Here is a 15,882-nt window from a genome sequence, read left to right as displayed (position 1 = left end):
GTAAAAGCTGCGTTATCCAAAGCCAAGAATACATAATCCATGGGACCTGATAATATCCCTGGCTGCATCCTACATGAACTATAAAAAAGAACTGGCACCACACCTGTATGCCCTGTTCAATCACAGCCTTACCTCAGGCTTTGCCACTAACAAATGGTGCACTGCTACGGTCATCCCTCTCTACAAAGAGGGAGCAACTACAGACCCTGGGAACTACTGACCCATTAGCCTGATGAGTCTGGTATGCAAAGCTATGGAGTGCATCATCATGGACCTGCTCAACAAAGATATAGGCAATCTCCAAACTCTTGACCCCACACAGTTTGGCTTCATCAAGGGGAGATCCTGCCTGCTGAACCTGGTTGACTTCTTTGAAGCAGTCACCAAGGCTGTGGATATGGGTAATGCAGTACATACAGCCTACCTCGACCTGGCCAAGGCCTTTGATACCATTCCCCACTCAGGTATCATTGACACACTTACCAAACTAGGCATCAATCCTTATATCACTAGGTATTTTGCAAATTGGCTCACAGACAGGACCCACAGAGTGAAAGTTGTGGACTCCAAGTCAGACTGTCTACCAGTCACGAGTGGAGTCCCACAGGGTTTGGTCCTGAGCCCTCTCCTGTTTGGCATCTACTTCTCAGAAGTCCAGGCCAACACAGAGGGACTCTGGCTGATGAAGTTCACTGATGACTGCAAGCTACGAGTCATTATTAACAGCCCAAGTGATGCAGACATCCTACAAGAGTGCCTCTCTGTGACCAATGACTGGTGTCAGAAACATGGCCTTAAGTTTAACACCAAAAAATGCATTATCATTCCCTTTGGAAAAAACTCAGCTCCCATGAATTACTACATTGATGGGTGCCCACTAAACACTGAAGGGGCCATAAGGGATCTGGGTACCCAGGTCAACAGCCACCTCAGATTCTGTGGTCAGAAAGTCCACAGTGGCACATCTTATAACCAAAGGGTTCACATCCAGAAAGAAAGAGGTCATCATCCCTCTCTACTCATTCCTCATTAGACCAATCATCGAATATAACACCCCATTTGGCATGTACCTACCCAGATACCTACAACAGATAGACAGACCACAAAATTACCTCTCAAAAAGGATCATAGGCCTTAAACACATGTCCTACACAGACAGACTCAAAACACTTCAGCTGTTTTCAGTCTCTTATCGTCACTTATCGTCTACTCAGAGGTGATCTCTACTTGACTTACAGAGCCATGTCCGACCCAGCCCTACTTGAAATGCTACACCTAAAGAAATCCCCCCCCCCATGCCACACGCTCCAGAGATCACAACCTCATTACCACAATTAACAGAACATGCTGGAGGGACAGGTTCATCTCCCAAAGACTGCCCATACCCTGGAATAAGCTTCTTATTCATGTCAATCAGAGCACCTTGCTGGCCCTCTTCAAGAGAAATCTCAACGAGTGGATGGGTAAGAGAAAGTTCATCCCAGGGATCACTCCAGTTGCCCTACTGGATAGAGACATTGTAAACTAACATTGGGTGGCAAGGTGCCAGGGAAATTATTTTGGGCTAGGCTTGTAAAGGCTCCAGGGCCATTAGCCTAGTACACACCTATGAAACCATGAACATCCTTGGATAAAACCCCTTCTCTACTTTGGGAGGAGAAACTGGTTTTACAACTCCTTGGGACAGCATGTGAGGAAAAACAAGTGAAAACAAGAGTCTGACGTGCAGGATGAGGAAAGGCCCACTGAAAAGAAGGAATTTCCTCCCACTGCCATCTGTAACCTTGATGAATGATTTTCAGAACCAAAGAGAAAAACAGTCTTTCTGGAAGAAAAAAAAGGGCTAGGGTAGGAGGGGGTCACGGGGTCTCTTGAATAGTCATTAAGACTTGTTGGAGTCTCCTTGGTTCTAGAAGGTTTGAGACTTCTTTTGGAGTCTCCTTGCCACTTTTTCCTTAAATATCTGTTCAATCACCTGTATTCTGTTGAGTTGTTTTACTCTGTTTGTTGCCAAAAATGGATGAGGAGAAAGAAATTCACTTGGACAATTTGTAAACGAAGGGCTGAAAATCTTAGAGATTCCCTGGATCAGCTTGCCCCTTTCCTCACACTTTTTGATCACCTCTGCAGCAGAGGAGGTAAACACTAAATCTCTAGCCAAGTGAGAATTTGAAAATGTTTCATCATCTGGAGGGTTCTGACAATGCAGTCAAGCAGACCTCCATAAAACAATACCAGTGATCACACCCATGGAAGAAGTACCAACAGAGACATAAACACACTCTGCAAATAATGAGCAATTACCTGTGCAATAGAAGACACAAAGTTATTTAAAGCAGACTTTTCTTCACAAGAAGAAACTGTAGATAAAACATTCCTCATACTTTCACAATATGTCAGAATAAACTTTAACACATAAGCCTGACAATTTAAAATTCTGAAATTCAAAATTGCAGAAGTATACACATTTTTCCTATTTACCTATCACTAATTCCCCATCCTTATTAACAGCAGATGAGTCAATTAAGGCTATACCTACTTGGTCAGGTTTGGAAATAGTGTATAAAAATTTAAAACACTGAGGAGCTTTACATATTCTATTTGTCTTTTTAGGGACAACAACTCTCAGGAAAATTGCAGGCAGTAAGGCACACATCCTCTAAAGTTGACAGGATAAGAGGAATGGGTGTAGGTTCTGGAAAATCCTTCTGAAACAACTAATAGTATTTTCTGAGGGACCGAGAAACCTCAGTGTTCTCCCACTGAAAACACTGGGACACTTAAGCAATATTCTCAGAGAAACAGAAATACCTACAGGGAGAATCAGAAATTAAGCTCTCCTCTTTGTCTGAATCAGAAATGTAAGGACATCACTCTGAATCCATCCGTTCATCTTCCTGTTCAGATTCAGAATCATGAATCTTTTTAGGAAAGGAGGCATCCTTCTTTCTTTTATTAGAAACTGCTCCGCAAGAAGGATCATTCTCCTGAATCAAACCTTGAGCCAGTCCCAGTAAACTACTTCTATCCAAAGAAGGACTGAGGAGGAGTAGATACATGCTTGTTTTTTCTGTTTCTGTTTCTTTTTGAAAGGAAACATGGGGTCAACTGTGTTTCTAATGAAAGCCGCTGCTTCCCTAGGGATGGGCATAGCATTCTGATACAACAGGGAAACCTTCCCTGTTCCCTCCCTAAGGGACAAGAGTGGCTCTCCCTTGCCCATTGACGGACCACAACAACCACAGAGGAAATGTCTAACCCCTAGTCCATAGTGGCTGTAGGTTCAACACCAGTGGGATCCATGGTAAAAGAAGAGTGGCCTGAGGTACAATAAATAACCACAGCAGAGTCACCCACCTATTGGCAGAGGTAAACAGCTATCCTGCTGTGCTGGCAGAGGCTGTTTGCTTAAAATTTCTTTTTGTGGCTGAAAGAAGGACCGACTGTGGGACTGACAATCTGCTCAATGGTCAAGCCAAAAATTCTGTCTCTATCCTTGGGAAAATAAGCAATAAATGCCAATTAAACTACTAATCCACAAAAGTTACTTTTTTGACAACAAAATGCAGTAAAAAGCACTGTCAAACAGCATGGCAGCCCCACAAAGGAAAAAGAAACACTACTTCACAGAAAATATTTTATGAATTAGTTAACACTACTTTTAACCTGACAGAAACAATGAGCACTCTCTTTAAAAATACATTAGTCTCAAGACAGTCCATTAAAATACAACACTCCTAGCTTTAAACTAACTTTCCTGAAAAGGAAAGTAATAAAATGTCAGTAAAAATAAGAAAATGGAAGTTTTTTTTTCCCAAAGAGAACTTATCTATCAAGCTAAAGAAAGCACAGGGCAACTGTTGATCCTCACAAGCCTCAGCAGAGTGTATTCTTTGGCTGCAGGAAGGCTTCACATCCAAACATCTTTTAATCAGCTCAGCTTGAGCTACTTGAATGTTTGGTGCATAGAAGGTGCTCTTAAACGTTGGAAGCTGGCAAGCTGTTATATTCTTGGCAGGATATAATGCATAGAGTTAAGCAGTCATCAATATGAAGAACATCTAAAAAACCAACCAACCACCACGGGCACTCATAAAATTGTCTAAGGCCAGCTTCGAGAGAAAAATTGCACAGGACACTAAGGATAATCACAAGGCTTTCTTTAGTTATGTTAGGAATCTGGGTGGTAATTCCCAGATATGCTCAGAATTAGTCCAAAATGACAAAAAATACACTGAACCCACAGACATTGCCAACATCCTAGCTGACAGGTTCAGCGCAAACTTCTCCCCCTCCTCCCCACCAAAAGGGCAAATATCTATCCCAGCAGAGTGATGCCCCCCTGACATCTCAGATGCTCAGGTAAGAGCCGCCCTCTCCAAAGCAAAAAACACAGCATCAATGGGACCAGATGGTGTCCCGGCTGCCCTACATGAACTCCAAGAAGAGCTAAACCCAAACATAAAACTACTGTTCAATCTCAGCCTTACTACAGGATATGTGCCCAAAGAGTGGCGTACAGCAACAGTGGTCCCTCTCCATAAAGGTGGTGCCTCAACGGATCCTGGAAACTATCGCCCCATAAGCCTGACTAGCTTGGTCTGCAAAGCTATGGAAAGGATCATCATGGACCTCATAAATAAAGATATTGGGGACCTACAGACACTGGATCCTACCCAGTTCGGCTTTGTTAAGGGCAGATCCTGCCTCTTAAACCTGGTTGATTTCTTTGAAACAGTCACCAAGGCCATTGACGAGGGAAGGTGGTCCACACAGCCTACCTGGACCTCGCAAAGCCTTCGATACAATACCCCACTCGGGCATTATAGATAAGCTCACCAGCTTAAATATAAACCCCTATGTCACTAGATGGATTGCAAACTGGCTCAAGTACAGAACCCACATGGTTAGAATTGCTGGAGCCATGTCAGACTCCAAACCAGTTACAAGTGGTGTCCCACAAGGCTCAGTCCTGGGACCTCTCTTGTTCGGTATATATTTCTTGGAGGTACAGGCCAACATGGAAGGACTGTGGCTGACCAAGTTCGCAGATGACTGCAAACTGGGCACCATAATCGACTCTCCAGCCGACACAAGCATCCTCCAAAAGGGCCTCATAGAAACAGACAACTGGTGCCAGAGCCATGGCCTCAAGCTAAATGCCAAAAAGTGTATAGTCATCCCCTTTGGCAAAAACAAAGTGCCCACAAATTACCACATAGGTGGTAATCCATTAAGTACAGAAGAAGTAATTAGGGACCTGGGGACCCAAGTTGATAGCAATCTCTCATTTGACAACCACGTGGCCAAAGTGGTTAGAAAAACATTTTATATAGCCCACCTAATCATGAAGGGATTCACATCTAGATCAGGGGAGGTCATCGTGCCTCTTTACTCATCCCTCATCAGGCCCATAATTGAGTACAATGCCCCTTTTGGGATGTACCTTACCAGACACCTGCAGCAACTGGAAAGACCCCAAAAGTACCTCACCAAGAGGATCAAAGGGCTCAAACAGATGCCATATGCTGCCCGGTTAAAGAAACTCCAGCTCTACTCAGTGGCATACCGCCTGTTCAGAGGCGATCTGTGCCTGACGTATAAAGCCATGTCCAACCCGGAATTAATGGACATGCTGCACCTCAGAAAATCCAAATCCCATCGAGCTACGCGCTCGAAATACTTGAACCTCAGCACTGAAATAAATAGGACATGCTGGAGGGACAGATTCATAACCCAGAGGCTCCCTTCACTCTGGAATAAAATCCCAGTCCAGGTTAGGCAGAGTCCCTCATTGACTCTCTTCAAGAGGAATCTTGATGAGTGGATGGGAGATCGTAGGTTTACCCCAGGTATCACTTCTGTGTCACTGTTAGACAGAGGAACAGTATACTAACCTCGAAAAAGGGCATAGCAAAATAAATTTAAAATGGGTGGCGAAAGCCAAACACATTCTGGCTAGGCTTATAAATGCCCTAGGGCAGATAGCCTAGTATGAACCTATGAACCTATGAACTAATACTGCATGAAAGCTCAAGACAGGATGAACACACTTTTCTCATTTTCTGGGTAAAGTTTGTTGTTTGATTCAGACTTAATGATTTGAAAAATACTGAAATTAATTTACTCACAAAATCTCTGCCTCCCGTCTAAGCAGAAGCACTGACAGAACAGAACTTTCCTGTTATAATGCCCTCAACCTGGTATTCATAAACGATCATTGGCTTTCTTAGTATTTTACCCCTGTTGATGATACTCATCCCTATTTTTAGATATATTAAATGGAATAATTCGAGTTCAGCTGTGAATGGAGAACTGTGTTTAGTGAAGTTTCCAGTTATCAATAAGGCAATTTGCATACCCATAATTTTCTCCCTAAAAGTGGTCATATAATTGCTAGAAAACTATTTATTTCAGTGTCATATCTGGCTATTACACTGTGATCCAGGCCAGGTATACCTTCTTTGAAGGTTGGGAGTCGGGCTGGCAACTCGGCACCATAAAAAATCCACTGCCAATCATTAGCGGACCAGAGCTCTGCTGTGGCAACCCCTAACTGGGAAAAGCCAAAAGACATTAGTTTTACACTGTGAGCCAGACACTGCACACTTTATTAGGAATCTTTTCCTGTGTTCTGTTTTGTTAATATTACTTTTTCCTTGAATATAGCTTCATTTAATTATATACTGATATATGGCTTGATTCACTCAGTGATTGATTAAATCAGAAAGCCCGGTTTAGATTGCATGCGGATGCATAACTTCAGCAAAAAGAAATGGTAAAAAGAAAAAAACTTTGCAACTTATCTTTGAGCCTTGTTGAAAGATGAAATGTTTGTTTCTCAAATCTAGTTCTTGGGGATTGAACCCATAGAGGAATTATTTTTCTTTTGCTTTGGAATATATTGCATGGATGCACCATAAAATAAAGCTTATTATTCTTGCTTATTTTTGCTAGAAAGAAAGTGAGCACAAAGAAATAGACATATTCTCTTACACCAAGTTTTAGACCTCCTGCTCCAGTTACTTAACACATATCAATTGGAGATATTTGTATCTCACAGCATGAGAATCAAAATAGCATTATTTGTCTTTATACATCTTACTCAGTTTAGAGGCATTCTTTCCATAGCAGATAAAACAGAGACAGTCCATCTGTTGGGTATTAGTATCAAGTAGTGATGTTTTACTCCTCAGTGGCAACTAGAGTTACTGCGGATTCACATTCGGTAAAAAGTACTTGTTAAAATGTTAATTTTCCTGTTCATTTTTACAAGTCATTGAGTAAAACTGAGCTAAAGTATACATCCATTCCCATGACTGTAGTTGGCAGACATGTCTAGATGTATCTCCTTTACCGTTAAAGTAGAGATACAAGCAGAACAGCTAACACCAGAGTGGGAGTAGCAACCTGTTGTTACAGAGGTTGGCCTGTTTTTGTAAGAAACAAAGATATAGAGACAAACTGTTACATTCACACAGGGACTGGATATCCTCCTTGCAGCTCTGGTTGTGTTTATGTACTTGTTTGTCCTGTGGCTCAAGTTTTATATATGCACAGGCATCCTGGATGTGAGATGAATTTATCAGAACTACTGCCACTCCTTTTCCTTTTACTTACCCACCCTGACGGACCTCCTGCATATCCACAAAACAAACAGTACCAGAACTACCCATTCTAAAGACTTAAACCTTCCCTGTGATATAAATAGGACCTGCTGGAGAGGTAGGTATGTATCCCAGAGACTACCCCATCTATGGAACAGGCTCCCCATCCATGTCAGAGTTCCTCCCTAATCCAGTTCAAGTGCAACTTGGACAATTGGATAGGAAACCGGAAATCCATCCCTGGTTTGGCACCTATGTCTCTGATGCAAACAGGTAATCTGTAAATGGTTCATCTTCCAGGCCCATGCTTACACTTATCAAGGGTATTAGAACTTGTCAGAGATGTGGGATGCATGGCTAGGCTTAAAAAGGTCCTTGTGGTTGTTAGCCTAGTAAACACCTATGGACCTATGAACCTATGGAAACATTATAATAAGGATTACTTGCGAAAAATACAACTAATAGACAGGAGTTTTCCTGGGTTAACGTGCAGCAGGTGCTTTTGTACACCATTCAAAAAATGGGACTGTGTCTATACTCCCCCATGGGCTACTATCTCATATTTCATTTCAAAGAGTTCTGTCATTACTTCATGTTTATAATTCATAAGTATAATGAACATAGGGAGCATAATGTTTGTACATATCTGCATGCTATGTTTATTAATTCCAGGGTGCATGAATAGCTTCATAACCATAATGACAGCCTATAGCATAAAGAGTAACAGGTAGGAGCTTATTTTTTTATTTATATAAAGCAATAGCAGGTACAAGTTTATCTGGCGTATACTGTGGCAAGCTATGACTTTGATATTAAAAATTATCCTGCCATTGTTTTCATCATCAAGCATACAATTAATATTGTGTAGTATCAATGAGTTCCCATCTGTTTTTGCAAGCAAAGGAAGGTGATTCAATGAAGACTGCATGCAGAGAAGTGTGTGTGTGTGTGTGTGTGTGTGTGTGTGTGTGTGTGTGTGTGGGGGGGGGGGTCTTACTACAATTTAGAAGTATGTAACCGCTTAATGCTCTCAGTATACTTACTTTATGTGACTAAAAAGCATTTCCTGATTGGGTTGGAATACAGTGGGTATTACCACAAAGGAAGACTAAAATGGTGATGCACTCATACCACTGCAGAAATATTACCATCACTTCTTCTAAATGCAGCAATGTGAAAGACGTTATAAGATTTTCACCTGCTTAGATTCCAAGTACTGTTTTCTAATGACTTCTGATTGTGTTACTTAGTCAACAAACAATCTCATTTTTTTAACATTTCCTTTCTAATTAATGATGCGATTAAAACAGATCTTTATATTTTCATTCTTCCAGGATACAGTACATATTCCTTCCCATAAATGCAAAAGAGCTTTCTGCTTTAAACTTTCAGCCATGCACATGGATGCTTCTTGATGGGTGAACTTAACTTTAAAAGTCTGTCTTACCTTAGATGTTCTTGAGAAGATGTGATTTCCTGCTCTGACACATGGTCATGTTCTTGACCTGGCATGCTGCTTAAAATGCTTTCAGTGAAGGAAGCTAGAGGTGAGTCCAGGACAGATAAGCCAGCATAAATTTCATTGTGCACCATATGCAGTTCTGTGCCAGAAGAATCCGGATGAGAGTGAGCAAAAGATGTCGATGCTGTATCTCGTGTACCTGCACTCAATGACGTCTGCGGAGGAGAGCAAAGAAAGCTGAAGTTTGTCTGTAAAGTTGGACTTAGGCTTACAGCATTGGAAGCAGTGACCCCCGCATGCTGCCGTGGTGGGAGTGCTGGAAGAACATCAGATAGCTTGTCCCCTTGAACTAGTGACTCAGAACTTCTTGACCTTGCTAGGGTCTGTGTGTTTACATATGAATGTTCCAACTCATGCTCTTGGTCATCTATATCAGTGCTGCTTTCTCCTGGAAAAAAGCCTTCAAGTGTAACTGACTGAGAAATTGAATCTTGATGGCTCAGTTTTTGTGCTTGGCAAGGCTGCAACATCTGGTAAGTGTCAGGATGTAGTACCGGGAGAGACTGTTGTGATGGAACTGTGTCCTGATGGCTCACTTCTTGTACTTGGCAGAGTTGCAGCATCTGATAAGTGTCATGAAATACTTGGAGGGATTCCTTTGATGCAACTGGAACACTATTCTCAGTTCTTCTTGCAGGTGGAGTAGGTTTACCAAAAACAGTCCTTGGCTTTGGAACTGGTTTTTGAATACTCTCATGTGTCTCTCTTGTTGGACTTTCAGCAAGGTCATAAGAACTAAGAGTTGCAGAATGATCTTCCTCATCATGTTTATGCCCACCAAGATGGACACTTGTCTCACTTAACTCTTCTCCAGGATGGCCAGCACCACAGTCCATTCCTACCACGATGGACAGTTCAGTGACCCCATGAGTCTGTCCATTTAGTTGAGCAAGTGCCACAGGTAACAGATTTTCCTCAGTCTCCTTTTCCTCAGTTTGTTCATCCTGGCTCTGTACTGTTAAATGTAACAGTTCCACAAGTTTTAAAATACGTTTCCTGTGTCCAGTAGCTGTGATACCCATTTTCTGAAGGCTTTCACTGTCTAAGCAGAGTAAATCCTTGGCTGTACAGAATCCATGATCTTGCAGTGTTTGATGATATCTTCCCAAGTGGATAGTAGATAACAAGTGACCAACTTCACTGTCCTCACCACAAGATGTAGCCATGATGATTAGCGGTGTGTTTCATCTGCCTCATCCAACACAGACTCAAAAAATTTGAGAAAATGGGCAGCATATGTCAGTCATCTGAAAGAGAAAGACATTAAATGTACTTAGAAAAGAATGTAATATACTGGCAAATCAGAACAGGAAACAGTAAGACAACTGCATCTTTTTATTCTTTTGTTTATACTACCAGAAAATAAACTTCTTGAGAAAAATAAATAAATAAATAAATAAAACAAATGGAAAAATCATTGGACAAAAAAGAATCACAAAGCATAGAAAGATGGAGTGCTTCTTCTTACTACCTGACAACAGACAAAATGCTAAACAAAATTATTACATAGCACTGTATAAAACAACTCTGGCTATATATGTACACACTACGATAATATATCCAACATACAGCCTATAGTAAGGCTGCAAATTACATTAATTTCTATGTAGGACCTCCATTTCCATATACAATGAGGAAAGTAATTAAATCAAGCCAAAAGCATGTGTATCCCAAGTATGCAGACATAAGTACCCAGCAGAATCCACCAGTATACCAAACATATACTGTACTAAAGGAATTAATTACCCTTTATTGCAGTGCTTAATTTTACATGTATGTTTGGATATAGTATGTATCATCGGATAGGTTTTATTGAGTTCCATACTGCTGTGCCCAATCCATTGATATCCACTATTCAATTATAACAACAAGGAGAGCTGGAATCCACCCCATCCTCCACTCAAGTAAGACATATGCGAAAACCTGATGTGTATGTGTGCACTTACACAATTGTTCTTACTCTATTATTGAAAATTTGAATGGCTTTCTTTCTGATTCTAGTCAACACACACACCTGCTCTTGAAAATACATCTCTTTTCATAGTTGCAGGTCTTGAAAGAAGAGCAGCAGAGACTTCTGTTGCCTGCAGCAGCAGGTACATTTTTCATAAACCTGGTGGAACCTGTAGTACACTGTCTCCAGCTGGTGATTTGAATGTTGATAGATAAATACATTTGTTAGTAAACCAGGAAATTCTCAGAAAGGATTTAATGATTACATAAAGAAATTCAGGGGAACAAAAAAATGAAAAGTGAAAAGAAGTCAGGAATAAAAGATCATAAACTGCAGCTGAAAGCCCTCCAGGTGTAGCATCTTTAAACCACTGAGGACCTGATCGCTTTGGGTCCCCCCTCACTTGTGTGAGCAAGGAATCCTCTCACTCCAGCTAAAAGCAAAGAAAACTCTAACCAGCAATCATCCAAAAATAGACTGCAGCCCCTGGTTTAACTCCAGGAACCTTGTTGTTGCCGCTTGTGTTGTAGCCACTGAGGACCTGATCGCTTTGGTTCCCCTCCACCACTTGTTTTTAGCAAGGAATCCTCTCACTCCAGCTAAAAGCAAAGAAAACTCTAACCAGCAATCATCCAAAAATAGACTGCAGCCCCTGGTTTAACTCCAGGAACCTTGTTGTTGCCACTTGTGTTGTAGCCACTGAGGACCTGATCGCTTTGGTTCCCCTCCACCACTTGTGTGAGCAAGGAATCCTCTCACTCCAGCTAAAAGCAAAGAAAACTCTAACCAGCAATCATCCAAAAATAGACTGCAACCCCTGGTTTAACTCCAGGAACCTTGTTGTTGCCTTTTGTATAGTGTAGGTGCCAGCATTTGTAACTACTGTTATGCCTTGTTAAAATCTGTTACAGTCAGCTGGAGTGCATACCCCAGGGGCAATAGCTGCAAACTTTCTTCCTCTTAGCCCACCCCCACCCCTTTCATCCGTTTCACTATTGACAATTTGTTATATGTGAAGGTATTTATCCCCTCGAAATAGTCATAGCTTTCAGTCCCTCCTCCTCAATACTTGTTCTTCACTAAACACCAAACAGAGGTGCAAAGTCTCCAGCTGCTTTTATCTTTAGCTACATTGTGTGCAGCAAACAATGAGCAAAGGGGAATACAAATATAAAAGAGAATAAAATCTGCCATTGCAGACTAGTAAGCAGCATACAACTTCCACCTGTGGTGTATTCCTACACATAGTTTTTCTTGGAGAAACCTTCCAGTCCTTGAACAAGGGTGCCTATATGTTTACCTTATTTCCTTGGCTGTCCTTGATAATTAGCTAGGTTTAGCAGAGTCCCTTGGATTCTCCCCTGCTACTTTAAATTCCAGTTGAAGGTTTCCCTCCCTTCCCCCACCCCCCAAGTGATTGCTCAGTTACAACACACCAAAGGTTTTAAAAACCCTGGATGCCATATTTGCTCTAATTGCAGCTGAAAGCCCTCCAGGTGTAGCATCTCTAGTAAGTGATAGTATTATTTTTCTTTTTTTCAGTGTTGTATTCCACACTGTAAACTCACTGTCCCTGCATAGAGTAGTACAGTAATTTCTCTCTAAGGTAGCTTTCCAGTTATTTTTTATTTTTGCTGGTATAGTTTATATTTGGATATTAGAAGCTTATGTTTTTGTTTTTGCTTGCTCCCAATTTCAGTAAACCTGATTCAGAGTTCCCCTAAATGATAGTTTAGACTACTTTATAATGTCAAAGTACTGCTAGCTTAAAAGTGATTCCAATAGCTTCTTTCAAAAATAAGAGCATGGATATAAGCTAATTTATTAATTGTGTCTTCATGTAAAGCTTTTTTGTTTGTTTAATTGTCATAACTACCTGCTATGTGTGAACACTTTTTTTCTCTCCTCCACGTTTGTCTCTCTTTCTCCCTAAAGTACCCTGCTCCCCATTACGCTGTTCCTGATATAGTCTCTAAGAACCTACCTACCTGGTGACAAAGGACCCTATTGAAATACCTGCGGTCTCATCTAACAGCCTTCTTTTCCCTGCACCCTCTCTCAAGGAAGCAAGAAAGTATGTGGTTGTCTAAGTCCTGCTTGTAAAGCTGACTACCGTCTACTATTGCTTCAGAGGTTCTAAAGTACACTACGAGCCTGAACAGCCAGCAGCCTTTACCCCCCTATCTACCCTGTATCCAACAAACCTCTTCTACTTTATAATAACCCCCTTTACTAGCTATCACTCCTTCCCTAGTTCTAAACCAGCTAGCTCCCTTACATACTTACTTGCAATACTAGATCTGCCCATTAGGTGGCAACCTTATCCCATCCTTTATCTCCTGCTTATCCCTCTGTATTTCTTCTGTAATTACACTACATCTCTTAAGTCCTAGACCTGCTCTTATTTTCTCACTTACCCTTTACTTCAACTGTCTACACCCACCTGTTTTTTTTCCTCATAGACTTCTGTTTTATCTCTGATCTTTCCCACTCCTGACTTGCCTAACTTTCCTTCAGTTACTAGCATTGCTGATAGCTTCTTCTCTAGCTTCTCCTTCACTTGTCTCTACCCGCTCGTTTCCCACTGCGGGCTTACTCAGCTCCCCTACCTTACCCCCAAATCCCACCCACCCCACAGGGGTCCTACTCTTATACCATCTAACCACACACCTTCCCTCTTCCACCAGTCACAAACCCTTCACCATTGGCCACTTAACTCCAATTCCCTCCTTTCACTTACCACTCCCTATCTCTCTCAACACACCCTCCACCTGTTCCTTTCCCCACCTAGTATACCTCCGAGCCTATAACAGCAACCTAACAACTTACCCTTCCAGATGTATAAGCTACCTACCCCAGCCTTCTTACAGAGGTTACTCATACTTACACTTCTACCACCTCTAACTTTAGCTTACCTGCTAACCTCCTATGAACACCCATTATATCCACACCTTCTCTACCTCAATAAACTAACTCTCCTTCTCTACCTATTTTCACTAACCATGTTTACATAACATCTACACCCAGCTATCTACTAACAAAATACCATAGGATAGCCCACATTAGATATGACTCTCCCAATCCCAGAAAATCTTTACCTCTATATAGTAAATTCCCAAATCCTAGACTTCAAACACTACTCTTCTCTTTAAAAGATGGAGACATTCACCCAAACCCAGGCCCAACAACTGCTACTACCACTCAACTCCTCAACCCCAACCCCTCTACTATCCATTCCCTTACCAAACCACCTAACTCACTCTTATTAGCTCATCTCAACATGCGTAGCATTAATAACAAAGTTGCACAACTCTATGCTCTCTTAGATGTCTACTCCTTTGACATTCTTTGTTTAACAGAAACTTGGTTAAAACCTGTAACTAAAGACAATGAAGTCATCCCACATGGTTATAATATTTTGCGACTTGACCGTGCAACCAAAAAGGGTGGTGGTGTAGCTATCCTTTTAAAATCTGGGTTACAGATTACTACCTACAACTATAAACCACCTCAAGACTCCAGTGCTGGCATTCTTATTACCAAGCTTTAACTTAACACATTCAAATCCATCTATATTATCTGTAGCTATCTTCCTCCTGGTAATAACATTGCCACCGTAGAAAATATCTTTTGTTTGTTATCCCATAATTTACCTCAAGAAACCATAATCCTAGGTGATTTTAACATTGATTGGAAGTGTTGTAGCAGTAGCCACCCTACCAGTCATATTAAACTTTTTGTTTTTTCTCAAACCATTACCTCCCCTACCAGGATAAACAAGCCTAATAAAAAAGAAAGCACCTTAGATTGGATTCTCATAAATAATCATCCCCAGACATATGAAGCTGGAACCCTCCCTGATGATGTAAGTGACCACTCACGAACCTACATCATCAGGCTTAAATCCAATCTACCTAATTCAACCATATCTAGGACAATTAGAACCAAGAAAAACTTCAACCCCGATCTCTTCCTGAGAGAACTAAGAGCATGTAACTGGTCTCCCTTAAAATACCTCACACTGGAGGAAGCTGTTAATTACTTTAATTCTAACTTCCTAGCCATACTAGACCACCATGCACCAACTCGCTCTATTAGAATGAGAACTAAATCTACCCCATGGCTTTCAAAAGAAACCAGGCAAAGAATCCATCTCAGAAATAAATACTGGAATAAATCTCATTTAACTAAAAACCCAGTAGACCAATAAAACTTCAGACAGCTGAGAAATTAAACTATAAAAGCTATACTGTCTGACAAAAGAAACTACTACCTACAATTCCATCAGACTCACCATAATAAACCACAAAAGTTTTGGGCAAGTATTAATTAATTATTACACCCAGGTCAATCCATCACACCAAACCCACAAGGCACAGACCAGGGGAATCCCAAGCAGACTGCTAATGCCTTTAATACCTTTTTCACTGAGGCCATTCAAACTCTTGCCAGTCAGTTATCTACTCAGAACTTAACTATATCCAACTCTAACTCTAACCCAACCCCTCCATTTCTCTTCCAACCAGTCCCAACAACATATATTCTTACCCTTATCCAAAAACTAAAACAGTGCACTCCTTCAGCAGACCAACTACCCGCTGAATATCTACAAAAGGCAGCCAAATCCATCGCCTATCCCATTTTCATTCTCATCAATAGAACCATCAGTGAAGGACACATCCCTAAAATCTGGAAAGTAACCCCTTCCCAAGGGTGGGAACTCTACTGAACTCTCCAATTACCATCCCATAGCCCTACTTTCTCCCTTAGCAAAGATCATGGAAAAATGCACCCAGAGA

General features: G+C 41.2%; 1 protein-coding gene across 1 annotated transcript in view; it reads right to left on the bottom strand.

The window, feature by feature from the left end:
- Positions 1-15,882, bottom strand: part of ARAP3 (ArfGAP with RhoGAP domain, ankyrin repeat and PH domain 3) — a 1,205,760-nt gene that overhangs the window by 1,015,554 nt on the left and 174,324 nt on the right. The window contains exon 2 of the mRNA XM_044069919.1: positions 9,055-10,376. Within this exon, the coding sequence (XP_043925854.1) occupies positions 9,055-10,295 (1,241 nt within the window). The 5' untranslated portion in view covers positions 10,296-10,376. The remainder of the gene's footprint in view (positions 1-9,054; positions 10,377-15,882) is intronic.

Source organism: Protopterus annectens, chromosome 4.part0, assembly GCF_019279795.1.
Source record: "Protopterus annectens isolate FY-2018-M chromosome 4.part0, PAN1.0, whole genome shotgun sequence".
Lineage (NCBI taxonomy): Eukaryota > Metazoa > Chordata > Ceratodontiformes > Protopteridae > Protopterus > Protopterus annectens.
This window is presented reverse-complemented; position numbering and strand designations above follow the sequence as displayed.